This window comes from Pseudopipra pipra, chromosome 29 (genome assembly GCF_036250125.1).
Source record: "Pseudopipra pipra isolate bDixPip1 chromosome 29, bDixPip1.hap1, whole genome shotgun sequence".
NCBI classification, from domain to species: Eukaryota; Metazoa; Chordata; class Aves; order Passeriformes; family Pipridae; genus Pseudopipra; species Pseudopipra pipra.
Window position 1 is genome coordinate 72,718 of NC_087577.1, and position 23,859 is coordinate 96,576.

Here is a 23,859-nt window from a genome sequence, read left to right on the forward strand (position 1 = left end):
CTGCCCTCCCCCCTGGAGGCAGAGGATGACCCGGCCCTTGTTTCTCCCACGCTCGCAGACCCAGGTCCTGCTCCTTTGGCCCCACTTTTCTTAGCAGACCCGGCCTCATTTTCCAGGGTCCCCAGGAAACTTCTGCACTTGACCCATTGCTAAATTTTTCATGATGCCAGTGGAGAGATATTAGAGCACACTGCACAGGGAAGCTGAGCCTGCCCCGTCCCTGCAAGTGTTCCAGGCCAGGCTGGATGGGACTTGGAGCAACCGGGGATGAGAGGGGAAGGTGTCCCTGCCCACGGAAGGCAGGGTGGCCTTTGAAGGTCCCCTTCAAACCAAATCGCTCTGGGATTCCCCTCCAAAATCACTACCCAAGAGACACAGCAATCAAAGCAGAGGGACTGCACTCCCAGCTTTTCTTACCTGCAGGCACACACAGCACAGCACGCTGGACATAAAAGCCACGGGGTTAGTCCTGCCAGAGGCGTCCGGCACAGTGTCCACGGCGACCGAAGGAAAAGAGGGAGCCTGGGAATACGGAGTAAAAGACACCTTAATTAGGACTACACTGAGCAATAGCCAGGTCATTCACACAGACAGCTTCACTGTCCAGTCACACAAAAAGCACTGACCTACCAGGGCCTCAGTTAGGATGGTTCCTGACACTGACACCTCCGTTTGCCCCGGGGGGTCAAGAAGAACATCCCTGGGAAGAAGTCGCCCCAAACGACAAAAAGTGAAAATTAGTGAAGCATGGGGTCCTCTTCTGACTAGATTGCCACCAGCATTCAATAGCAAATGACATGACTATTCTGTTACAGATGAGAAAACCTTCTCCCATTCCAAACCGTGGTATAATCTCGTTCAACAAGACTTTAACTGCTCCTCTTGATTCATTTGTTGTACATGGGAAAGCTTCAGGCCATCCAGAAAATGTGTCAGTCAAAACGAAGAGATAACAGAAACCCCACCTTTTCTTGGGAGCTCAGAGAAATCAGTTTGCCAAATTTCACCTGGGAATTGCCCTTTGCTTATTGCCCCTTGGTGTATTTTTGTTCCAATATTTAGGTTAATTTTCAGGCAAAGTTCACATTGGGATGTGACTTGCTTTATTGTGGTAAATAAATTCGGTCCTTAAATGCTGATAGAGTGAGCCCAAACCCCAGTGAGTTTTATCATGTTCTGCTTTTACAAGTTGCTGCACTAATTTTTCTGGTAATATTAACTGACCTGTTTTTGTTGACCCCACCCATTGTCTAACAGCTTACCTCCATTTTCATGTATCCATTTATTCTGTTGTTTCGATAACTAGTTTTATTTTTTAAGGTGGTTTATGGTGTTATGCACATCTGAGGCGAAGTGTGGTGCTGACCGGGGGGGTACTGAGATTTTAATTGCACGTGAACTCACTTGAATATGTAATCATGTCTGATTGCAGTTGGTGCGCCACTCTCACAGTACGTGCACAGCAAGAGCTTTCTGCGCGGGCACCTTTGGTCTGGGAGGAATCTTCATCCATATTCAATTCTGGTAATCGGAGAGCCAATTTCAGCACAGCACTCTTGCGAGCGAACTAGTGCCATTGCCGTTTCTTCCTATTCCCTTTTTCTCCCTATTCCCTTATTCCCACACCCTTCCCCTTTTCCCCGTTCCCTTGGTCCCCATCTCTGTGCCTTTCTAATTCCCTTTTTCCCCCCAGTTCTCTTTTCCCCCCCAGTTCTCTTTTCTCCCCCCCTTTCCAGAGCCCCTCCAGGCCCCGCCCGTTCTCCTGACCCCTCTTCTTTCCCCGCCCCACTTCCTTTACCTTCGCGGTGCACTCTGGGACTCGCAGTCCCCTCTTCCCTCTCCACCCTACACACTGCACCCCGGCGCCTCCATTCCCCGTCGCCCCTCGCGGCGCTCTTTCCTTGTTTCTGGGAGTTGTAGTCTTGGCTCTCTTCTTTCCCGTTGCGGGTTCTGCCCGCCGAACTTCAAGTCCCGGCGCACCCCGCGCTGCGTCTGCGGCGGAGCAGCGGAGCGGCGAAGATGGCGGCGGCGGGCGCGGGGGCCGGGCCCGGGCCCGGCGCGGGGCCCTCGGCTGGCGCGGGGGCCTCGAACCCGCGCAAGTTCAGCGAGAAGATCGCGCTGCAGAAGCAGAGGCAGGCGGAGGAGACCGCGGCCTTCGAGGAGGTTATGATGGAGATCTGCTCCACGCGGGTGAGCGACGGGCCGCCCTACCGGATGCGCCGCGGGGCGGGAGGGCCCTGAGGGGATGATGGAGGGTATTGAGGGGTCGTGAGGGAACGGGGAGGGTCGTGATGAGCCGGGGGGGGCTCGCGGTGAGGGGTTGGTGGAGCCAGAAGGGTCGCGGGGGGGTCGGGGGGGTCCGGGATTGAGGGGTCGTGAGGGGCCGGGGGGGCTGTGGGCAGTGAGGGGGGAGAATTTGGGGGAGGTTGAGGGGTCGGGGGGGGATGGGAAGGTTGAGAGGTTAGAGGGGACCAGGGTGGCTCTGAAGGGTTTAGGGAGGGGGCTAAAGGGGCCCGAGGGAGCTGTGAGGGTTTGGGGAGGGGAAAGTTGAAGGCGACCAGGGGAGCTGTGAAGAGTTTGGGGGGGGGGGGTTAGAGGGGTCTGGGAGGGGGATGGGAAGGTTCTTGGGAGGGTTAGAGGAGTCCAGGGGAGATGAGAAGATTTTTGGGAGAGTTAGAGGGGTCCAGGGGGGATCCCAGGTCCTGGAATTGGGGTGGGAAAAGGATCCCTGATCCCACAGATCCGGGACCTGCTGTCCCCTCCAGAGGGCTCCAGGGTCTGTCCCTGTCCCTGGAGACCCTCGGGGATCCTCCCTGGATCTTGTGGGATCCTGTGGAATCCTGTGGATGCTGCATCCTAGGAGATGCTGAGATTGAGCCTGGTTGGAATCTGTGAATTGCAGTGTTGGGATATGGGATGGGATCTGGGATCAGAGCTGGGATGGGAGCTGGGGTGGGATTTGGGACAGGATCTGGGATAACTCCCACCCAGCAGCTCCAGGAAGGTGGAATGTTGTCTCTGTGGGCTGTTGGGAGGGACCGTGGGAGATTGGGAAGGCTAGGAATGCTCCAGGACGTGGTTTCCCAGGCAGGGGAAGCCTCAGGAGGAGCCGTTTGGGAATTGTGTGTCTGTTATCCCGGGATTTGGTGCGTTTTGGTCATTCCCGGCAGAGCCTTCAGATGGATGAGTGAGAGGGTGGAGTGCGGGATCCAGGGAGACACGGACAGGCTCTTCCAGGGGGCAGGGAAGAGAAAACCCAGGGAAAAGCCAGCAGAGCTTTAAAAACTGGGAATTTTGGGGTGGGAGAGCCCTGGCTCTGAGGGGATCTGAGATCCGGGATGTCACTGCTGGGGTGATGGAGACATCCCAGGAGAGTTTGGGAATGGGCTGGAGCCTCCGCTGTGCTTCCATTTGCAGGGATTTTGGGAATGAGGGCCTCCTCTGTGCATCTCTGGAGAGTTTGGGAATGGGCTGGAGCATCCCAAGAGAATTTGAGAATGAGCTGGAGTTTTGTGTCATCCCAGGAGAGTTTGGGAATGGGATGGAGTCTCTTGTGCATCCCAGGAGAGTTTGGGAATAGGCTGGACCATTCCAGGAGAGTGTAGGAATAGGCTGGAGCCTCCCCCGTGCTTCCATCCGCAAGGATTTTGGGAATGGCTTTGGCCGTGTTTGCAGAGCAAACAACTGGTTAATGTGCAGCGGGACTGTCCTGATCCCTCCTGGAATGACTCCTCCGAGAATTCAGCCCTTAATCTCTTCCTCGGACAATTCCTTCCCGGAGGAATGATCCCTGCCTGAATGATCCCTGCCCAGGCTGATTCCTCCGGGATCTGTTCCCTGCAGCCCCAGGAGTGGCTCCACAGCCCCCCAGGCTTTGCTCTGGGATTCCTGGAGTTGTTCCCAGCTATTCCTGAGCTATTCCCAGATTCCAGGCTCCCTGTGGGATCCTGGCTCGGAGCAGGATCCCGATCCCTTAAGCCCCAGACACTAATCCCTCCAGCTGCTGCCTAAAGCTTCTGCTTTTTTGGGTGGTTTTCCTTGTTTTTTCCCGCCTGGATCTGGATCCCTGTGGTTTTAAGCTCAGGAATTTGGCGTTTCCTGATTCCCAGCTGGTTTTTTTGGGCTTCAGCTTCTCTTTCCCTGGGATTCATCCAGGGCTTGGATCAGCCCAGCTCCAAAGGGAAGGCAATTTGTATGGATTGAGATGGGGGAAACTCTCCTTCCCTGTGGATTGGGAACAGGAAACCCCCCTTTCCTTGTGCTTTGGGATCAGGGAATCTCTCCTTCCCCATTCCCTGTCTTGAGATGAGGCCCCTGCCCGGGGTTTTCCTGGGATCCCGTTTATCTCTGGCTGTGCTGTGACTCCTTCCCTGGCCTTGAGCTCCGGGCTGGGATCTCCAGGCTGGCCTTGGCATGGACGAGGTGCCTGCTGGAAAATCCCGCTGGAAAATCCCTCGGGATCCGCAGAGCCCAGATCCCACCCCGGGGGGCTCACCCCCCACTCCAGTAATGTGGGATGTGGAATGAGCAGACCCTTCTCCATCCCTTGTGGGCTCCTGACCCTCCTCCTTCCCACTCTGGAGCTCCCATGGATGCAGGAAGGGGGTCTCTGGAGCAGGAAGGGATCGGATCCAACCCCTCTCCCCTCTGGGGTCACTGTCACCTCGAGGGGTGATGCCATGGGGGAAGGGGGGGCCTGGGGTGTCCGGGGAGGATGTGAGGGGGGATTTGGGGGGCTCTGACCCCCCCGGCCCCCTGCGCAGCCCCCTCTGACATGCCCCTGTGTGTCCCTCCCTTGTGTTCCCTGTGTCCCTCCCTTGTGTTCCCTGTGTGCCCCCATGTGCCCTCCATGTCCCCCACATCCTTCTCATGTCCCCTCATCCCTCCCATGTGTCCCCATGTGTCCCCTATGTCCCTCTGTGTCCCTCATGTCCCTCCCATCCCTCCCATGTCCTTCCCACGACCCCACATCCCCCCTATGTCCTCCACATCCTTCCCACATGTCCCCGTGTGTCCCCTATGTCCCTTCCATGTCTCCCCCGTCCCCCATGTCCCCTCACGTCTCCCCCCATGTCCCCTCATGTCCCCCTGTCCCCTCCATTCCCCCATCCCCCCCATGTCCCCCCCGTCCCCCCGTGCTTCCCCATCCCCCTATGTCCTCCCACCCCTCCACGTGTCCTCCATGTCCCTCTGTGTCCCCCATGTCCCCTCATCCCCCCCATGTCCCCCCTGTCCCCCTGTCCCCGTGCCCCCCCAGCTACAGGCCCAGAAGCTGCGCCTGGCCCATGGGCGGGGCCCGTTCTACAGCGGCTCCCTGCCCAACGTCAACCAGATCGGCTCCGGCCTGCCCGACTTTCAGGTGAGCCGGGGGCTCTGGGGGGGCTGCAGCCCCAGGAAGGGGGGCTGGAGCTGCAGAGGGGAGGAGGGGATGAGGGGATGCTCCCTGAGCTCGCTCCCATCTCTGGTGCTGAGGCGAGGCTGGTCCTGAGCCCCCTTCCCAGAGGGATCATTGGCCTTTCCTGAGCCCCTTTCCCAGTGGGGTCATCTATCCCTTCTCCTGACCTCCATTTCCCGTTGTCTCACCTGTCCCCCCCTCTCCCGAGCCCCATTCCCGGGTGTCTCCTTGTCCCTGTTCCCGAGTATCTCCCTGTCCCTGTTCCCAGGTGTCTCACTTGTTCCCCCCACTCCCTGTCCCGTTCCCAGGTCTCTCACCTGTCCCCTCCTCTCCGAGCCCCATTCCTGGGTGTCTTCCTGTCCTGTTCCCAGGTGTCTCCCTGTCCCTGTTCCCAGGTGTCTCCCTGTGCCCTTTCCCAGGTGTCTCCCTGTTCCTGGGGCTCTCCCTGCCCCTGTTCCCTGGGGTCTCACTGTCCCCATTCCCGGGGGTCTCACTGGCCCTGTCCCCACAGGGCCCATCCCCTCTGGACTCCACGCGGAGCACGCGGCACCACGGGCTGGTGGAGCGGGTGCAGCGGGACCCCCGCCGGATGGTGTCCCCCCTGCGCCGCTACGTCCGCCAGATATCCTTCAGTGTGGGCATTCCCTGCTCCCGGGCATCCCCTGCTCCTGATCCTTCAGCCCGGCCATTCCCTGCTCCTGGGCATTCCCTATTCCCAATCCTTCAGTCTGGTCATTCGCTGCTCCCCCTCCTTCGACCTGGCCATTCCTTGCTCCTGATCCTTCAGCCTGGCCATTCCCTGCTCCTGGGCATTCCCTGCACCTGCTCCTTCATCCTGGTCATTCCCTATTCCCGCTCTTTCAGCCCAGGCATTCCCTGCTCCTTATCCTTCATCCCAGTCCCATTCCCTGCTCCTGCTCCTTTATCCTGGCCATTTGCTGCTCTTCATCCCAGTCCCATTCCCTGCTCCTGCTCCTGCTCCTTTATCCCGGTCCCCTTCCCTGTCCCGCGGGATTTGGGAGCCCCCCTGCTCTCAGTGTGGCCCTTAACGCGCCCCCACATCGACAGCTCCCCCTACGGACCCACCTACTTGTCACCTCCGCCTGAGCCCAGCTGGAGGAGGTAATTCCTGCCATTCCCTGCAGCCCGGGGGCCCATCCTGAGGCTTTGGAAGCAGGAGAGGCCCCAGCATTCCCAGGAGGATCCACAGGGCTGGGATGTGGGAAGGGGGCAGAGGGAAGTGCTGCAGTGCTGCGAGTGGGGTGAGGGCTCCTGCCTCTTGGATCCTGGGATTGTCCCACAAACTGGGGGGCTCGAGGAGGAGTTTCAGATGGGAATAAGGATCCTGCCAAGAGGAAGCAGGTGGGGACAGGGATGGGGGACAAATACAAGCTCGAGATCTGTCCCTGGAGTCCCAGGAGTGGTGTGTCCCTGTCCCACCCAGAAGGGACACCACGGGGGACAGCCCAGTCCCATTCTATCTTCCCGCAGCTCCCAGCCCTCACTGGGGCATTCCCAGGGCAGGGAATGGGGTCGTGGATCCCCAAGGGGTGTCCTGCCACCTTGGCCCCTCTAATCCCTGTTTCTCCCTTCCAAAAAAAGGACCATGCCCTGGAGCAACTTCCCGATGGAAAAAGGACATTTATTCCGTCTGCCCTCAGCTCTGAACAGGTTTGATCCTGTTTTTTTCCTCTCCCTGTTTCCCAGACAGGACCCCCGGGGTGGGCACAGGCTTGGGACCCCCGGGGGGGAGAAGGTGGCCCTGGGGACCCCTAGGTTCGGCCCCGGGACCCCTACAGGGCCCCCCATGAGGGGAGGGGTCCCTGTCCCATTGGTTGTGGGGGGGGGGGGTTTGGGGAGGTTTCCTGTGCCGCGGCCGAACAATGTCCCCCTTGTCCCTTGTCACTGCAGCCTCTTCCCAGCCCTTCCCTGCCCTTCCTCGCTTTGGGACAACTAATTGGGAACACGACGGATGCCCCCAGCCCCGGGGGGGGGGCACAAGGTGGTCCCAGGGAGGTCCTATCGTCCCCTGTGCCTGGGGGTGAGGGCTCCAGGAGGGAGATGGGGCTGGACTCCAGTGGGGAGGGGGAGACAGGACTGGTGGGGGGGCTGTAAATAGGATGGGGGGCTGTAAATGGGGGTGGGGGGCTGTAAATGGGGGTGGGGGGTGTAAATGGGGTGGGGGTCCCAGATCCATGCTGTGATCCCCGTTTTTAGGACAAATTCTGACTCGGCCCTGCACACGAGTGTGATGAACCCCCCTCCCCAGGACTCCTACCTGGGCCCCTCCCAGGCTGCCCCCCCACCTGGCCGACGCACGGGTGAGACCCCTCCGCCCCCCCCAACCCCCTGGGGGTCTCGGGGGGGGGTCACACAGCCTCCCCTCCCCACCTCTCTGCCCCCCTGACCCACCTGCTCTCCCACAGGTTTCCTGGACGGGGACTCGGACAGCAAAGGTGAGCCCAGGTCACAGCTGTGTCCCCCCTGGGCCAGGGGTGCTGTGATGTCCCCCACCACCACCACTGACCCCCCTCCCCCTTCCCAGTGTTTCTTTTCCAAGTGCCTCCCATCGAAGAGAACTTTGATGACAACAAGCACTCGCTGAAGCCCTGGGACACCAAGAAGGTGGGGGGGGGGGGCCATGGGGATGTCCCCCCCGGGTGCCCCCCTGTGTCCCCAAGGCCCTGCCTGGGCTGATCCCTGCACTCTGATCCCACAGCTCTCGTCCTCCTCAGCACGGCCCCGATCCTGTGAGGTCCCGGGCATCCAGTGAGTGCTGGGGAGCTGGAACGGGGAGGGGGCACTGGGGAGGGGCTGGAGCGGGGAGGGGGGCACTGGGGAGGGGCTGGAGTTGGGAGGGGGGCACTGGGGAGAGGCTGGAATGGTGAGGGGGACACTGGGGAGGGGCTGGAGTGGGGAGAGGGACACTGTGGAGGGGGATGCTGGGGAGGGGGTGCCAGGGTGTCATCACTGTTCCCCCCTGTCTCTCTCTCTCCATCTCGTGCCCCCCCAGTGTGTTCCCGTCCCCGGACCAACCTGCCAACGTGCCCCTCATGCCCTCGGCCCTCAACACGGGGGGGTCCCTGCCTGACCTGACCACGCTGCACTTCCCATCCCCCCTGCCCACCCCCCTGGACCCCGAGGAGGCCCCGTTCCCCCCCCTGAGTGGGGGCAGCAGCACCTCCAACCTGGCCACCACCATGACCCACCTGGGCATCAGCGGCACCGGCACAGGGGGGCTGGGCTACGACCCCCCAGGTGAGTGGGGGGGCACATGGGAGCTCAGAGACCCCCCAGGTGAGTGGGGGGGCACAGGGGGCGCTGGGCTACGACTCCCCAGGTGAGTGTGTCCATCGCTGTGTCCATCTCCATGGTTTTGGTGGCTCCATCCCCCTCCCTCCACCTGGGGAGCCCCCCTGGCCCTTCCCTCCCCCTGGGGAGCCCCTCAGGCCCCTCCCCAGGCACGGGGCCATGCTGGGGGGTAACGTGCTCTCTGTTTTTGTGCCCACAGGACTCCCCTCACCTCTGCAGAGCTCCCTGAGTAACCCGTCCCTGCAGTCCTCCCTGAGCAACCCCAACCTGCAGGCCTCCCTGCAGGCCTCCCTGCGCGGCCCCTCCCTCCAGGCCTCCCTCAGCAACCCCTCTCTCCAGTCCTCCCACAGCAGCTCCTCCATCCCCTCCTCGCTGTCCAACCAGTCCCTGCCCTCGTCCCTGTCCTCCTCGCTGTCCAACCCGTCCCTGCCCACGTCCCCCCGGAGCCAGCCCCTCCAATCCTCACCCAGCAACCCCAGCCTGCCCTCGGGGCTGGGGGGCTCCTTTGGGACCACGTCTCCCCGGCGCCGGGTCCCGCTCAGCCCCCTGTCCCTGCCCGTGGCTGGTGACTCCAGACGGCAGCACCCCAAACAGTTCTCACCAACAATGTCACCCACATTGTCCTCCATCACCCAGGTATGCATGGCTCCATCGCCGCGCCTTCTCCTCATCCTCTTCATCCTCCTCCTCACCCCCCTCTTCCTTCTCCTCCTCCTCCTCGGTCTCCTTCTCATCCCTCTCCTCCTTCCCCTCTTCCTCATTCCCCTCATTCTCCTCTTCTTTGTCCCCCACCTCATCTTCCTCATCCCTGTCCTCCTCCTTCCTTGTTTTTCTCTTCTTAGTCCTCCTTGTCTTCCTCCTCCTCCTCCTCCTCTTCTTCCTCAGTCCCCTTGTCCTCCTCTTCCTTGTCCCCTTCTTCATTGCCCTCATCGTACTCTTCCTCATCCCCCACCTCATCCTCCTGTTTTCCATCCTCTTCCCTGTCCTCCTCCTCCCTTATCTTTCTCCTCATCCTCCTTGTCTTCTTCCTCCTCATCCTCTTCCTCCTCCTCCTTATTACCCTTTTCTGTGTCCTCCTTTTCCCTGGTCCTCCTCCTCATCTTCCTCCCATCGTCCTTGTCCTGCTCTTCTTCCTCCTCCTTATCTTCCTCTCATCCTTCTTGTCCTCTTCCTCGTCCCCCTCTTCTTGTCTTCCTTCTCTTCCTCCTCCCCCTCACTCCTCTCACCTTGTTTCCATCCTCATCTCACTCACCCCCAGGGCCCCTCTCGCCCCCATTCCCCCCCCTCAGACCCCCCCAGCCCTGCCCACATTGGGGGGACACTCCATGTCCCTCCCAGCCACCCCCCTGCCGTGGGGACCCCCCTGGGCCCCCCCTGCAGCCAGGGGTGAGCTCGGGAGTCTCAGTGCCAGCAGCCCCGGGGGGGGCCAGTGGAGCCCCCCAAAGTGGGGGTGTCCCGCTGACCCCCCCTCCTCTCTCTGCAGGGGGTGCCCCTGGACACCACGAAGCTACCGGAGCAGCGGCTCCCACCGTACCCCTACAGCCAGCCCGGGGTGCTGCTGGGGTCCCAGCCCCCCCCGCGGCCACCCGCACCCCCCTCGCGCCCCTACGGCCCCCCTTACCCCCCTCCCGGCCCCTCCCTGGGGCAGCCCCCGGTGCAGCCCCCCGGAGACTTCAGCCTGGGCAGCGTGAGTGTGGGGGGCATGGAGTGGGGTAAAGGGGGGAACCCCTAATACAGCTCTGACCCACGGGGGGGGCATGGAGAGACCATCGGGACACTCCATGGGGTCACCGAGGGGAATATGGGAATGGGGACCCTTGGGGGGTCACAGGGGGGGACATGGCGATGGGGACCCTCAGAGTCATTGAGGGGAACATGGGGATGGGGGACCCCTCCAGGGGGGTCACTGGGGGGGACATGGGGACAGGGAACACTCTGGAGGGTCACTGGGGGGGACATGGGGACAGGGGACACTCCAGGGAGGCCACCCTTAACCCTCCTCTCTCCGCAGCTGGAGCAGTTCGGGATGGGGGAGAGCCCACCCGGGAACAGCGGAGGGTTCCCCGACGACCTGGGGGCCCTGAGTTACCCCCTGAGCGAGGGGGGCTACGACCCCCCTGCCCTGAACCGCCCGAACCTGAGCAATTGCAGCCGCCACGGGCCCATCCCCAACATCATCTTCACAGGTGAGGGGGCTGGGGAGCATCATGGGGGGGTGGATGGGATGGGGGCTCTGAGTGTTGTCATGGAGGGGTGGGATGGGGGGGCAGTGGGGTATCAGAGGTGGATGGGTGGATTGGGGGTCCGTGAGGTGTCACTGGGGGTCCATGGGGTGTCACGGGGCGTGTGTGTGCCCTGGAGTCTCTGGAGGTGTCCTGGGAGGGGGTGTGTGCCCTGGGCTCTCTGGGGGTATCACGGACTCTCTGTGGGCCCCCTCATCTCTTCTGGGGCCGCACTGACACCCCTGTCGTCCCCCCACCCCACCCCGCAGGCGACTCTCCCCCGGGGCTGTCGAAGGAGATCGCGACGGCGCTGGCGGGGGTTCCGGGCTTCGAGGTGGAGGGGGGGGCGCTGGGGGGCCTGGGGGGGCTGGAGGAGGAACTGCGCATCGAGCCCCTCACCCTGGACGGGCTGAGCATGCTGAGCGACCCCTGCGCGCTGCTCACCGACCCCGCCGTCGAGGACTCCTTCCGCTCCGACCGCCTGCAGTGAGCCCGGCAGGCCCCCCCCCGCCGCAGGGATCCCCCTGCGACCCCCGGCACCGCCCCCGGGGCCACCCCCAGGCCCCGCCGCCCGCTGCGCTCCCACTGAGACTGGAAAAGGGAGCGTGGGGGGCGCCGGGTGCCCCCAAAACGTGGCCATCGAGGGGTCTGCAGTGAGCACGGGGGGGGCTCCAGCAATGAGATCCCCCCTCAATTCCCATCCCCCGGGAAAAACCCAGGAAAACAGGGAAAAGGGGATGATCCAGGTGCCCCCAAAGCGAGGCCATGGAGGGGTCTGACCACCCCCAGAGAGCGCGGGGGGGCTGCAGCACCACGACCACCCCTCAATTCCTGGCCCTGGTCCCGGCGGGTGCTGCTCTTCAGGAACACCCGGGAAAGGGGGGGAGGGGTGCAATCCAGGCGCTCTCCAGCCCTATGGCCCCCCCAGATCAAGCCCGGGGGGGGTCCAGCACTGCAACTGCCCACCCCAGTTCCCACCTCCAGGACCTGTAGATCCCTGTTCCTGTGGGAAAGCCCCAGGGCCACCTTGGAACTGGGAAAACTGGGGAGGGGGAGACAACAGGAAACAATCCAGGCACCCCTGGCCCCCCAAAATCAACCCCAGGGGAGTCCCAGCCCTGCGCTCCCCCCTCCAGTTCCCACCCCCTGCCCCCACTGGTCACTGTTCTCCGGGGAAAACCCTGGGAATGTTGGGGAGCGGGAGCAATCCAGGTGACCCCGAATCCCCAGACCTCGGCGGGGGGGGGCCCGGCCCCCCCGGGGGTGGCTGTACATAAACCCCATAGGTAGAGACCCCCGGTGGGGGGCAGGGGGGGGCAGTTTCTGCCTTTATTTTATCATTTTTCTGGCTAATCATCATCTTTAAGGCAAAATTCCGCTCCCCCCCCAATATGTACCCCCAGTCCCCCCCCAAATTACCCAACTGCTGGGGATGTGTAGAAAGCACTTGTAACTTTGTCCCCCCACCCCCCCAAAATTGCCCCTCCCCGGGGTAGCACGGGGGGAGGGCCCGTCCACGGGTGGGGGGCCCTGGGCCCCCCCCCGAGGGAGCCAGAGTGATTTATAATTATTATTTTTTAAAATATATATTCTATGTTAATTAACAGCCCCCACGCATGCGTGGCTGATTTGGGGGGGGTGCGAAAGGGGGGGGGGGGTTCAGCTGCTCCAGACCCTCCTGCTTTGGCCCTGCCAGGCCTTTGGGATTGGGATTTCTTACTGGGGGGGAAGGGGATCTTTTATTGAGGAAGGGAGGGAGAAATGGGGTCCGTTATTGGGGGGGCGGTAGGGTCTTACTGGGAGAGTGATAAGGGGGTCCCTTATTGGGGAGGAGGTGAAATGGGGTCTCTTATTTGGGGGCGACAATGGGGTCCCCACAATTCCTGGGGAGGCTTAGAGGGGCCTGTGAATTCTTGGGGGTGCTTGAAGGGGTCCTGGCAGTTTCTGTGGGATCTGGGGGGGAGTCCCGGGTACCTGGGGGTGTCGGGGGGGGGGGGGGGGTCGATGTCCCCCGGCGTGTGCGGCGGGTCCTCCGGGCCGCCAGGGGTCGCTGCGGAGCCGCGCTCTGTGGCGGTCGCGGCCCAGCGGAACCAGGGACGGCCCGGCCCGGCCCGGCCCGGCCGCAGGTACCGGGCGGGAACCGGGAGTCTTGAGGGGTCCGGGAGGCTCAGGGGGATCGCAGAGAACGGAGGGCATACAGGGGAGCCGGGCCGGGGGGCAGCAGGGGGCGGCGGGCGCTGCAGGGCCCGGGGCAGGGCCTATGCGGCCCGGGGCGGGGGTGCAGAGGTGGGGGCGACATTGGGGGTGGACACAGGGGGGGACACGGGCACGGAGGACCCTTCTGGGGGGTCAGTGGGGGGGACATGGGGATGGGGAACCCTGCCAGGCCGTGCACGGGATGTGACCCCCTCAGCCAAGGGGGTGTCACCGTCACCAGGGGGGTGTGACCCGCCCCCAGCCAAGGGGTGTCACCGTCCTCAGGGGGTTGTGACATCGCCCCCCTCCTCCCCCTGGTTAAGGGGGTGTCACTGTCCCCAGGGCGTTGCGACCCCCCGGCCAAGGGGGCTGCGACCCCCACTCAGCCGAGGGGATGTCCCCGTTCCCAGGGGTTGTGACCCCCCCGGTTAATGGGGCTGTGCCTTCCCCTCCCGGGGGGGCTCCCCTGGGGTCACGGTGCCCCCCCCCCGTCCCTGCCCGGGGTCTCGATGTTGGGGTCGGGGTTGTTTTGCCCCCTCCGGGTGTTTGGGCTATTGGGGGGCTCTCCATGGAGGGGTCGGGGCTGTTTTGCCCCCCAGGTGTTTTGGGAGGCTCTCCATGGAGGGGTCGGGGTTGTTTTGGCCCCCCGAGTGTTGGGGGGGGGCCTGGGGGGTGACGTGGGCGTTCACGGCCCCAGCGCCTGTTTCCTTCCCCTTTCCTGCCTTCCTCCCCCTCCTCCCCCCCGGAGGCTCCAAGGACCCCCCGTCCTGGCAAGCTGGGGGTGCTGGGAACGGGTGGGGGGGGAGGGTTTGGGGGGATGAGGAGGCTCTGGGGACCTGGGGGAGGGCACAGGGGACAGATGCAGGAGGGGGACCCCAAACGAAGGGTGAGCTCGCAACCCGGGGGTGCCACGGCAGGGGGTGGGGGTCCCACCTCTGAACACCACCCAGGGGAGCCTTCCAGTGCCAGGGGGGGCCCTGCTGGTCCCGGGGGGGGTCCCGGTGCCCCACGGCGTGACCGGAAACCTCCTCCCTTCCCGTGCTGGCGGCTCCACGGGGCACCGCGGGGGGAGGAGCTGGGAAAGGGGGGTCCAGTGGCTCCAGTGGCATTCCCAGGGTGTTTCCCCCCCCCCCCCAGATGGTGTGACATGGCGGACGAGAAGCCCCCCCAGCTGGTGGATTACTTCGTAGTGGCCGGGCTGGCCGAGGCGTCGCGGGCGCTGGAGGAGGAGCCGGCGCGGCCGGCGCGGCCTGCGGAGCCCATCACAGACGTGGCCGTGATCATCCGCTCCCAGGGCGAGGAGGTGCCCCAGGGCTTCACCTGCATCGAGACCACCACGTCAGGCCACCCCGTGGACCTCAACGCGGGGCTGCTCAACAACCCCCAGATGTTCCTGTGCTACAAGCGCGGCAGGGACAAGCCCCCCCTCATCGAGCTGGGGTGAGTTTGGGGACACTCCAAGTGCTGCACGGGGGGCACGACAGGGTGGGAGAGAGGTTGGAAAGCTGGGAAAGAGGCTGGAGGTGCTAGTGAGAGCGGCCAGACGAGACCCAGGTATGCCCAAGTGGGCAAGGAGGTCAGTGACACGTGGGTTGGATCAGCCACAGGAGCAGGACAGAGATTGTCCCTCTGTCCTGGGTCACACCTCGAGTGCTGTGTCCAGGTCTGGGCCCCTGAATTTGCTTTGAGGGGCTGGAGCACCAGGAGAAGGGTCTGGAGAACTCCTGAGGGAGCTGGGGGAGCTCATCCTGGAGAAAAGGAGGCTCAGGAGGGACCTTCTGGCTCTCTGCAACTCCCTGACAGGAGGGGGGATCCCAAGGATCTTCTCCCAGGGAACAAGGGACAGGAGGAGGGGAAATGGCCTCAAGCTGTGCCAGAGGAGGGTCAGGTTGGCCATGAGGAGGAATTTCTTGCTGGAAAGGGTGGTGAGGCCTTGGAAGGGGCTGCCCAGGGAGGTGGGGGAGTGCCCAGCCCTGGAGGCGTCCAAGGGAGGACTGTCCGTGGCACTGAGTGCTCTGGGCTGGGGGCCAAGGTGGGGATGGGGCACAGGGGGGAGTTGATGATCGTGAAGGTCTTTTCCAGCCTTGGTGATTGTGGGGCTGTGTGACTGTGGGATTCCGGGATCCTGAGGAGGGGTCACAGCAGCCCCCCAGGGTCCCCCTCACCCCTGTCCCCCACAGGGTGCACTACGAGGGCAAGGACCGGCCCAAGCCGGGCTACCAGATCCTGGACACGACCCCCTACAGCCGCTCTGCCAACCTGGCCTCGGGCTCCCCGGGCCACCAGCGCACGTTCCTGACGTTCCGGCGTGCGGCTGAGCCCCCCGGGCACCACAGCCTGGGCGTCACCGACATCTGCCTCGTCATGCCCAGCAAAGGGGAGACCACCCCCCACACCTTCTGCCGCGTCGACAGGAACCTTAACACCAGCATGGTGGGTCTGGGGGGGTGCCTGGCAATCCCCCTGATCATACACTGACCCCCCTGATCCCAATCCCCGTCCCAATCCTGGTCCCTCCTTGCAGTGGGGCCCCGCCCTGTTCCTGTGCTACAAGATCGCCGTGGCCAAGGGCAACACACTGGTCTACGAGGCAGGTGGGGAGCTCAGGCTGGGGGGCCTGGACCCCCCCCAAAGGGACCTTGGAATCATTTATTATTATTATTTTTCTTAAAAGTATATTTTATGGTAATTAACTCCCCCCTCCCCAGCTGGCATGTGATGGATTTCGGGGGGGTGGAGGCCCTGGACCTTCTCAGGGGTTTTGGGAAGTAAAAGAAGGTAGTTCAGGTGCTGAAGACCCCCCAACTCCTCCTGTCAGGGGTCTCTTACTGGGGAGGAGGGGGGTAGTGGGGTCCCTTATTGGGGACGGGAGGGTAAGGGGGTACCTTACTGGAGTCTCTAACTGGGGGGAGTGACAATGGGGTCCCTTACTGGGGGGAAATGAAGTGCCTTGTTGGGGGGGCAGCGGAGTCCCTTCCTGGGAGGGGAGTGGGTCCCTTACTGGGGGGCAATGTGGTCCTTTACTGGGGTCTCAATGAGGTCCCTTACTGGGACAGGGAGGCAATTTGGTCTCTTACTGTGGGGAGGTTTTAGGGGGGTGGGTTTGGGGGTCTCTGGGCACCCCTTCCTCGTTGGGGTGTGGGAGATGACCTGGGGGGCTCATCCTGGTGTCTATGTGTCCCTGTGTCCCTGTGTCCCCCAGGGCTCCTGGGCTGGTACCCTGAGCAGGGGGTTGACCCAGCGGTCTCATCCTTGTGTCCCTGTGTCCCTCAGGGCTCCTGGGCCAGTACCCTGAGCGGAGGGGGAGGTGACCCAGGGGTCTCATCCTGCTGTCCATGTCCCCCAGGGCTGTTGGGCCGGTACCCTGAGCAGGACAGCGAGCAGTTCCCGCTGCCCGAGTCGGTGCCTGTGTTCTGCCTGCCCATGGGGGCCACCATCGAGAGCTGGCCCGCGGGCACCAAGTACCCCCTGCCTGTCTTCTCCACCTTTGTCCTCACCGGCGCCTCGGGGGACAAGGCACGAGGGGCTCAGGGGGTGGGAGATTCGGGAGGTGGGCAGAGATGAGGGCTGGGAGTACCCAGAGCTCTTGAGATGGGGGTCCCCAGGGCTGTGAGTTCCCAGTGCCATGGGATGGGGGTCCCCAGTGCCACAGGTCCCCAGTGCCCAGGGTCCCCAGTGCCATGGGATGGAGGTCCCCAGCTCTGCGTGGCCCCAGTGCTATGGGATGGGGTCTCCAGTGCCACAGGTCCCCATGGTCCAGTGTCCCAGTGCCACAGGTCCCCATGGCCCAGTGACCCCAGTGCCCTGGGCTGCGTGTCCCCATCTCTGCATGCCAGGTGTCCTCATGCCCCGCTCCCCGCCGACGCCCTCTCCCCGTGCCCCCCTCCCGCAGGTGTACGGTGCTGCCATCCAGTTCCATGAGGCGTTCCCGCGGGAGCGGCTGTCAGAGGGGCAGGCGCTGCGCCTGGGGCTGCTCAGCGTGGTGGACAAGCGGCCGGTGCCGGGCCGGTCCCTGCACACCCGCAAGAGCATCTGCGTCCTGTCCCACTGGCCCTTCTTCGACGTCTTCCGCAAGTTCCTCATGTTCATCTACCGCTACTCCATCTCCGGCCCCCACGTGCTGCCCCTGGAGACGTGAGCAGGGGCTGAGGGGGGCTCGGGGGCGTTTGGGGCAGAGTTGGGGGTGGGTTTAGGGCAGGGTTAGGGGTGGATTCGAGGTGGCTTTGTGCTGGAAGGAGTGTGAGGTTAAAGTGGGGTTGGGGAAGTTGTGGGGGGATTTGGGGATGAATTTGGGGTGAATTCGGGGTGGGTTTGGGGATGAGTTTTGGTTGGGTTTTGGGGTGAGTTTGGGGCTGGGGTGACCTGTCGGGGTCTCTGCCCACAGGCACATCTCCCACTTCATGCACAATGTGCCCTTCCCATCCCCACAGCGCCCGCGGATCCTGGTCCAGGTGAGCCACCTCGGGGGGGGCTGTGTGGCCCCAGTGCCCCCCAACACATCCTAGTGCTCCCCAACCCCCCCCGTCCCTGTGCCCCCACTCCAGCCCACCGTGTCCCACTGTCCCCACAGATGTCCCCCTATGACAGCCTCCTACTGTGCCGGCCCGTGTCGTCCCCGCTGCCACTCAGGTAGGGGCGGTTTTGGGATCCTGGAGGGGCACACACGGGTATGGGGGGGCCATGGGGCAGCCTGGTGACATCCCCCCTCAGTGGGGCCAGTTTCCTGACGCTGCTACAGAACCTGGGCCCCGACAACGCCGTGGCCCTGCTGGTGGCCGTGCTCACCGAGCAGAAGCTGCTCATCCACTCGCTGCGCCCCGACGTGCTGACCAGCGTGGGAGAGGCCCTGGTGGCGGTGAGTGACCAGGGGGACACCCCCTGGGGCTGGGGGCTGCATACTGGGGGGCTAGGGGGCTGCAGTGCTGGGAATCCCCCATTCTGTGTGTCTGGGGACCCCTAATCCTGTGGGGCTGGGGACCCACAGCCCTGGTGATCCCAATCCCATGGCACTGGAGACCCTGGTCCCACAGTTCTGGGGATCCTGGTCCCGAAGCACTGGGGACCCACAACACTGGAGACCCCAGTGTTGCTGGGGATCCCGGTCCCGTGGCACTGGGGATCCTGGTCCTACAGCTCTGGGGATCCTGGTCTCGAAGCACTGGGGTCCCACAGCACTGGGATTCTGGTTCCACAGCACTGGGATCCTGATCCCACAGCTCTGGAGACCCCGTGGTGCTGGGGATCCTCATCCCACAGCTCTGGGACCCCCCCGTGCGCATGCTGGGGGCCCCGCGGCACTGACCACCCTCGTCCTGTCCCCAGATGATCTTCCCCCTGCGCTGGCAGTGCCCCTACATCCCGCTGTGCCCGCTGGCGCTGGCTGACGTGCTGTGTGCCCCCGTGCCCTTCATTGTAGGCATCCACTCCAGCTACTTCGACCTCTACGAGCCCCCCCGCGACGTCATCTTCGTCGACCTGGACACCAATACCATCTTCCAGTGAGTGTCCCGTGCTGATCCCGGGCCGGGGGGCGGGTGGGCAGTGCCCGGGGGGGGGGTCTGGGGGCAGTGCCCGCCCTGCCCTCCCTGCCCTGTGCCCCCCAGGAGTGAGGAGCGGAAGCTGCTGCCGCCCCGTGCGCTGCCCCGCCGGCCCTGCAAGGTGCTGCTGGCCACCCTGCACAGCCTGGCCCAGCAGCTAGACGAGCGTGAGTGGGGAGCCTGGGGGGTCCTGAGAGGGTCTGGGGGGTTAGGGTTAGGGCTGGGGTCCTCCCATAAGGACGAGGGCAATTGGTTTGGAGATATCTTAGTTCCTCAAAGAATGATTCATTGGTGTCGTTGTCCTGGCTGGGTGGTCCGTAGGAGATCCCCCTGGTGATGTTTGTCCCTAAATCCTTACCCGGAAGGTCCCAACTGCACCATGTCCAACTGGGACCATCCAAACCAGGAGGTTCCCAACCATGCCATGGCCAACTGGTACCACCGGAACCCTGAGATTCCCAGCAGTGCTATGGCCAACGGGAGCCAGCCAACCCGTGTCCCCCAGCCCGGTTCTGGTCCCTGTGGGTGTCCCCAGTGCTGACCCTGTCCCCCTTGTCTCCGCAGTGCTGAGCGCCCCGGACGAGGCGCCCCCAGAGCTGGTGCTGAGCGCGGCGGAGGGTGTGGGGGCACGGCGGGCGCAGCTGGAGCTGGAGGCGAGGGCGGCGTTCTTGCGCTTCATGGCCTGTGCCCTGCGCGGGTACCGCTCCTTCCTGCGCCCCATCGCCCCTGCACCTGCGCCCGCCGAGCGCGACGCCGGCAGCCTCTTTGCCCTGCAGGGTCAGTGCGGGCATGGGCTGGGCTGGGCTGGGCTGGGCTGGGCTGGGAGGGGGGTCATGTGGTGACTATCCCATCCCCATCCAATCCTGTCCCATCCCATCCACTTCCATCTTGTCTCATCCCATCCCATCCCATCACATCGCATCCCACCCCATCCCCTCTCATCCCATCCCATCCCATCCCATCCCATCCCATCCCATCCCATCCCATCCCATCCCGTCCACTTCATCTTGTCTCATCATCTCCCATCCCGTCCCGTCCCATCCTGTCCCATCCCATCCCGTCCCGTCCCGTCCCGTCCCATCCCATCCCATCCCATCCCATCCCATCCCACTCCATCCCACCCATCCACGCCTCCGGTGCTGTGTGCCTGCAGGGTTCCTGCGCTCCCGGGACCGGCAGTACCAGCGGTTCTATGGGCAGCTGCTGAAGACGCAGCTCTTCACCCAATTCATTGAGGACTGTTCCTTCGCCAGCGACCGTGAGCCCTGTCTCGAGTTCTTTGACACCTGCGTTGACAAGGTGTGTCCCCTCTGTCCCCTCTGTGTCCCCTCTGTGTCCCACCACCCCTGCCTCGAGTTCTTTGGCAACTGCATCAACAACGTGTGTCCCGCTGCCCCCCCCATGTCCCCAGTGACCCCTGTGCCCCACCAGGTGCAGGACAAGGTGTGTCCCACTGCCCCTCCCATGTCCCCAGTGACTCCTGTGCCCCCCCAGGTGCAGGCAGACCTGGAGAAACCGGAGGACACCCCCCTGATGGAGCTGGATGATCCCCGGGGCGGTGAGCACACGGTGTTCATCACGCCCCCAGAGCAGCCGGCAGGGCCAGATGGGGCCGAGCCCCCGGCGCGGTACAGGTGAGACCCTCCTTCCCCAGACCCCTGCCCACCTGCCAGCCCCCAAATGCTCCTCACCTGTGCCCCCCTCAGGTACGACGGGTTCCCCACCCTGTGCCCGGAGCTGCTGGAGCCCCCCCGGGACCCACTGGTGGCTCAGCTGTGCCAGGCCCGGAGCAGCGCCCCGAGCAGCCCCGCCCCTCGCAGGACCAAACAGGTGGGTGGCACACGTGGGCAGGAGGGTGTGTGAGATGGGACACCTGGACAGGTATGTCTGTGTGAGATGGGACAGGGGCAGGTGTTCACCTGCGATGACAGCTAGACAGGTGTCCCCTTGAGCTGTGACACCTGTCCAGGTGCCCCCATGAACTCTGACACCTGGACAAGTGCCCACTATGGACAGGTGTCCCTGTGAGCTGTGATCGTTGCCCAGGTGCCCCCCTGGATGTCCCACCTCCCCTGAGTCCTGTCCCTGTCCCCATGAGCTGTGATCCCTATCCGGGTGCCCCCATGAACTCTTGACACCTGTCCAGATGCCCCCCTGGATGTCCCAGAGTCCCCTGACCCTTGTCCCTGTCGCTGTGAGCCGTACCCCCTCTCCAGGTGCCCCTCTGACTCTTGTCCCCTGTTCTCTTGAGCTGTGACACCTGGACAGGTGCCCCTGTGGGCTGTCACTCCTGGGCAGGTCCCTACCTGGGACAACACCTGGACAGGTGTCCCCCTGGGACAGGTGTCCCCGTGATCCATCACACCTGGACAGGTGTCCCCGCAATCCGTGCCCCCTTTCTGGGTGCCCCCCCTGTAGTTCCCGACCCCCAGTCGCCCTGACGCCGTGTCCCCGTGCCCAGGAGATGAAGGTGGCGCAGCGGGTGGCTCAAAAGTCGTCGGCAGTGCCGGAGCTGTGGGCACGGTGCCTGCTGGGCCACTGCTATGGCCTCTGGTTCCTGTACCTGCCCACCCACGTGCGCGCCGCCCCCGCCAAGCTCGGCGCCCTCCAGCTCGCCTACGACGTCCTGCGCCAGATGGAGCAGCACAAGGTGGTGCTGCCTGACGAGGTGGGTCCTGCCAGGGCCAAATCTGCACTGGGATTGTTGGGAAGGGGCTGTCCCGGGGAGGTGGGGGAGTGCCCAACCCTGGGGGTGTCCAGGGAAGGACTGGATGTGGCACTCAATGCTCTGGGCTGGGGGACAAGGTGGGGATGGGTGTCCAAAGGAGGGACACGAGGATGGGGAATGGTCTGGAGAGGCCACACAGGGAGCAACTGAGGCTTGTTCAGCTGGAGGAGACTGGGGGGAGACCTCAGGGGGCTGCAGCTCCTCCTGAGGGGCAGCTCCGATCTCTGCTCTGTGTAAGCAGGGACAGGAGCTGGAGGACTGTGCCAGGAGCTGTGCCAGGGGGAGGGTCAGGAGCTGGGGAAGGGGCTGGAGCACCAGGAGAAGGGTCTGGAGAACTCCTAAGGGAGTTGGGGGGGCTCATCCTGGAGAAAAGGAGGCTCAAGGGGGACTTTCTGGCTCTCTGCAACTCCCTGACAGGAGGGGGGAGCCGGGAAGGGGTCGGGCTCTGCTCCCAGGGAACAAGGGACAGGAAGAGGGAAAACGGCCTCAAGCTGTGCCAGGGGAGGGTCAGGTTGGCCATGAGGAAGAATTTCTTGCTGGATAGGGTGGTGAGGCCTTGGAAGGGGCTGCTCAGGGAGGTGGGAAAGTCCTCCCTTGGAGGTGTCCAAGGGAGGACTGGCCGGGGCACTGAGTGCTCTGGGCTGGGCCCAAGGTGGGGATGGGGCACAGGCTGGACTCGATCCAGGGGGGTCTTTCCCACCCTCCAGTGTGGGGGGTCCCACCTCTGTCCCGTGGCTGGGGTTGGGGGTCCCTCCCTGCCCGGGGGGGGTCCCGTGCTGACCCGTTTTCCTCTCCCCCAGGTGTGTTACCGCATCCTGATGCAGCTGTGTGGGCAGTACGGGGAGCCCGTGCTGTCCGTGCGCGTCCTGCTCGAGATGAAACGTGCCGGCATCGTCCCCAACACCGTCACCTACGGCTACTACAACAAGGTGACCCTGCGGGGGGACACCCCCGGGGGAGGGGTGTCCGGGGGTCCCCCCAGCCCCGGCTGACCCCACTGACCACCCCCCCAGGCGGTGCTGGAGAGCAAGTGGCCGGCGGGGACACAGGGAGGGCGGCTGCGCTGGGCCAAGCTCCGGAACGTGGTGCTGGGGGCGGCCCAGTTCCGGCAGCCCCTGCGGCAGCGGGAGCGGCGGAGCAGCAACGGGGACCCCCCGGGTAAGGAGGGAATGCAGGGGGGGGGTGTGGGCCATGTCAACTCATTGACACCCCCTTGTCACCTCCTGACAAGGGCCAAGACCCCTTGAGTAGGCAGGGAGTGGGGGTGCCACTGTCACCTCAGTGACACCCCCTTGTCCTCTCCTGGCAGGGGCTGAGCCCCCCCGAGTAGGGGGGGTCGAGGGGAGGCTTGGGGGGCCCTGTCACCCCACTGACACCCCCCTTGTCACCTCCTGACAGGGTCTGAGCCCCCCTGAGTAAGAGGTGTTGTTGGGGTGACAGGGAGCCCTGACATCCCCTTTGTCCCCTCCATTTGTCCCCCCCGAAGTGACCGAGCTCCCCCCGGTAGGAGGGGTTGTTGGGGTGATGGAGGGCCCTGTCACCCCCCTGATGCCCCCTTTGTGTCCCCTCCAGGTGACCGAGCCCTTCCCCCTCCACGCCCCCCCCTGCAGCGTCAGACCACCTGGGCGGGGCGCAGCCTGCGGGACCCCCCCCCGGCCCCCCGGCTGGTGAAGAGCGGCAGCCTCAGCTTCCCCCGCAATGAGGGGGGGGCCCGGGGGGAGCCCGGGGAGCCCCCCCTGATCCCCGCAGCCCCCACCCCGCCCTCGGGGCCCCCCCGGCCGCGGGGCCCCCCCGGCTCTGCCGACGGGAGCCTGTCCGACATCAGCTTCCACACGGACGAGAGCGACCCCCGGAGGGACGAGGGGGGACCCGGGGGGGGCCCCGGGGGTCCCGGCGGCGGGGGCGGTACCCCGCGGCGGGGCCTGGCGGCCAAGCTGCAGCAGTTGCTGTCCCCCGGCAAACGGGGCGCCCCCCGCCCCGCGGAGCCGCCCCGGGAGCGCCGGGGATCGGAGCCGCGGGACCACCGGGACACGCCCCCCCGGCGCAGCCCTGCGGAGCCCCCCCGGCTGCGCCCCCGGGAGCGCCCCGAATCCACGGCGTCCGAGGTACCGCCTGTGGGGAGGGGCTGACTGGCTGGCGGTCCCTTTGTCTGTCCCTCCGTCTGTCCCTCTGTCCCCCCCGGGACCCCCTGACTGTGTGTCGTCCCCCCCCAGAGCTCTGTGTCCAGTGAACTGGACCTGTCGGACGCCTCGGGGGGCAGCACCGGGGCTCCCAAATCCACCGAGCCCCCCCCAGATGGGACAGCAGGGATGGAGCCCCCTGCCCTGGAGGTGAGGGGTGGGGGCCAAGGGAGTTCGGGGAGTCAGAGCTCAGATCTGGGGGGGGAGCAGAGTAAAGGCTTTAGGAGGGGTTTGGAGGACAGACCAGGGGGCTTTGGGCAGTCAGAGCTCAGAGATTTGGGGGTCAGAG

General features: G+C 64.3%; 2 protein-coding genes across 5 annotated transcripts in view; both read left to right on the forward strand.

Moving 5' to 3' along the window:
- Positions 1-1,993: 1,993 nt before the first annotated feature.
- On the forward strand, positions 1,994-12,535 carry CRTC2 (CREB regulated transcription coactivator 2). Of its 2 annotated transcripts, XM_064638614.1 has the most exons (14): positions 1,995-2,190; positions 5,258-5,359; positions 5,907-6,017; positions 6,456-6,517; positions 6,998-7,066; positions 7,613-7,716; positions 7,822-7,851; positions 7,941-8,020; positions 8,115-8,164; positions 8,409-8,653; positions 8,907-9,343; positions 10,191-10,394; positions 10,719-10,893; positions 11,199-11,562. In XM_064638614.1, exons 1-14 carry the CDS (start codon positions 2,020-2,022, stop codon positions 11,417-11,419), a joined length of 2,061 nt encoding a protein of 686 aa, XP_064494684.1. In that variant the 5' UTR covers positions 1,995-2,019; the 3' UTR covers positions 11,420-11,562. The 2 variants fall into 2 exon arrangements, with proteins under 2 accessions (XP_064494685.1, XP_064494684.1); XM_064638615.1 differs by lacking the exon at positions 8,907-9,343 and having other exon boundaries at positions 1,994-2,190; positions 11,199-12,535.
- A 1,541-nt stretch (positions 12,536-14,076) lies between these two features.
- The window catches only part of DENND4B (DENN domain containing 4B), a 68,128-nt gene continuing 58,345 nt past the window's right edge, over positions 14,077-23,859 (forward strand). Inside the window, exons 1-19 of one of the 3 annotated variants that reach the window (XM_064638609.1) lie at positions 14,077-14,565; positions 15,306-15,558; positions 15,650-15,719; positions 16,472-16,641; positions 17,018-17,259; positions 17,510-17,576; positions 17,696-17,754; positions 17,836-17,980; positions 18,448-18,623; positions 18,729-18,829; positions 19,227-19,439; positions 19,816-19,961; positions 20,157-20,296; positions 20,369-20,492; positions 21,124-21,330; positions 22,191-22,319; positions 22,404-22,548; positions 22,963-23,495; positions 23,604-23,720. In XM_064638609.1, the coding sequence (XP_064494679.1) occupies positions 14,273-14,565; positions 15,306-15,558; positions 15,650-15,719; positions 16,472-16,641; positions 17,018-17,259; positions 17,510-17,576; positions 17,696-17,754; positions 17,836-17,980; positions 18,448-18,623; positions 18,729-18,829; positions 19,227-19,439; positions 19,816-19,961; positions 20,157-20,296; positions 20,369-20,492; positions 21,124-21,330; positions 22,191-22,319; positions 22,404-22,548; positions 22,963-23,495; positions 23,604-23,720 (3,330 nt within the window). In that variant the 5' untranslated portion in view covers positions 14,077-14,272. Of the gene's footprint in view, positions 14,566-15,305; positions 15,559-15,649; positions 15,720-16,471; positions 16,642-16,727; positions 17,260-17,509; positions 17,577-17,695; positions 17,755-17,835; positions 17,981-18,447; positions 18,624-18,728; positions 18,830-19,226; positions 19,440-19,815; positions 19,962-20,156; positions 20,297-20,368; positions 20,493-21,123; positions 21,331-22,190; positions 22,320-22,403; positions 22,549-22,962; positions 23,496-23,603; positions 23,721-23,859 lie in introns of those variants that run through there. The other 2 variants (XM_064638606.1, XM_064638608.1) reach the window with 2 other exon arrangements.

Coding starts and splice junctions, on each gene's coding strand:
- CRTC2 (XM_064638614.1), top strand. CDS start 2,020: ATGGCGGCGGCGGGCGCGGGGGCCGGGCCCGGGCCCGGCGCGGGGCCC. Junction 7,067..7,612: donor CTGCCCTCAGCTCTGAACAG/GTTTGATCCTGT, acceptor CCCCGTTTTTAG/GACAAATTCTGACTCGGCCC. Junction 8,021..8,114: donor AGCCCTGGGACACCAAGAAG/GTGGGGGGGGGG, acceptor CTGATCCCACAG/CTCTCGTCCTCCTCAGCACG.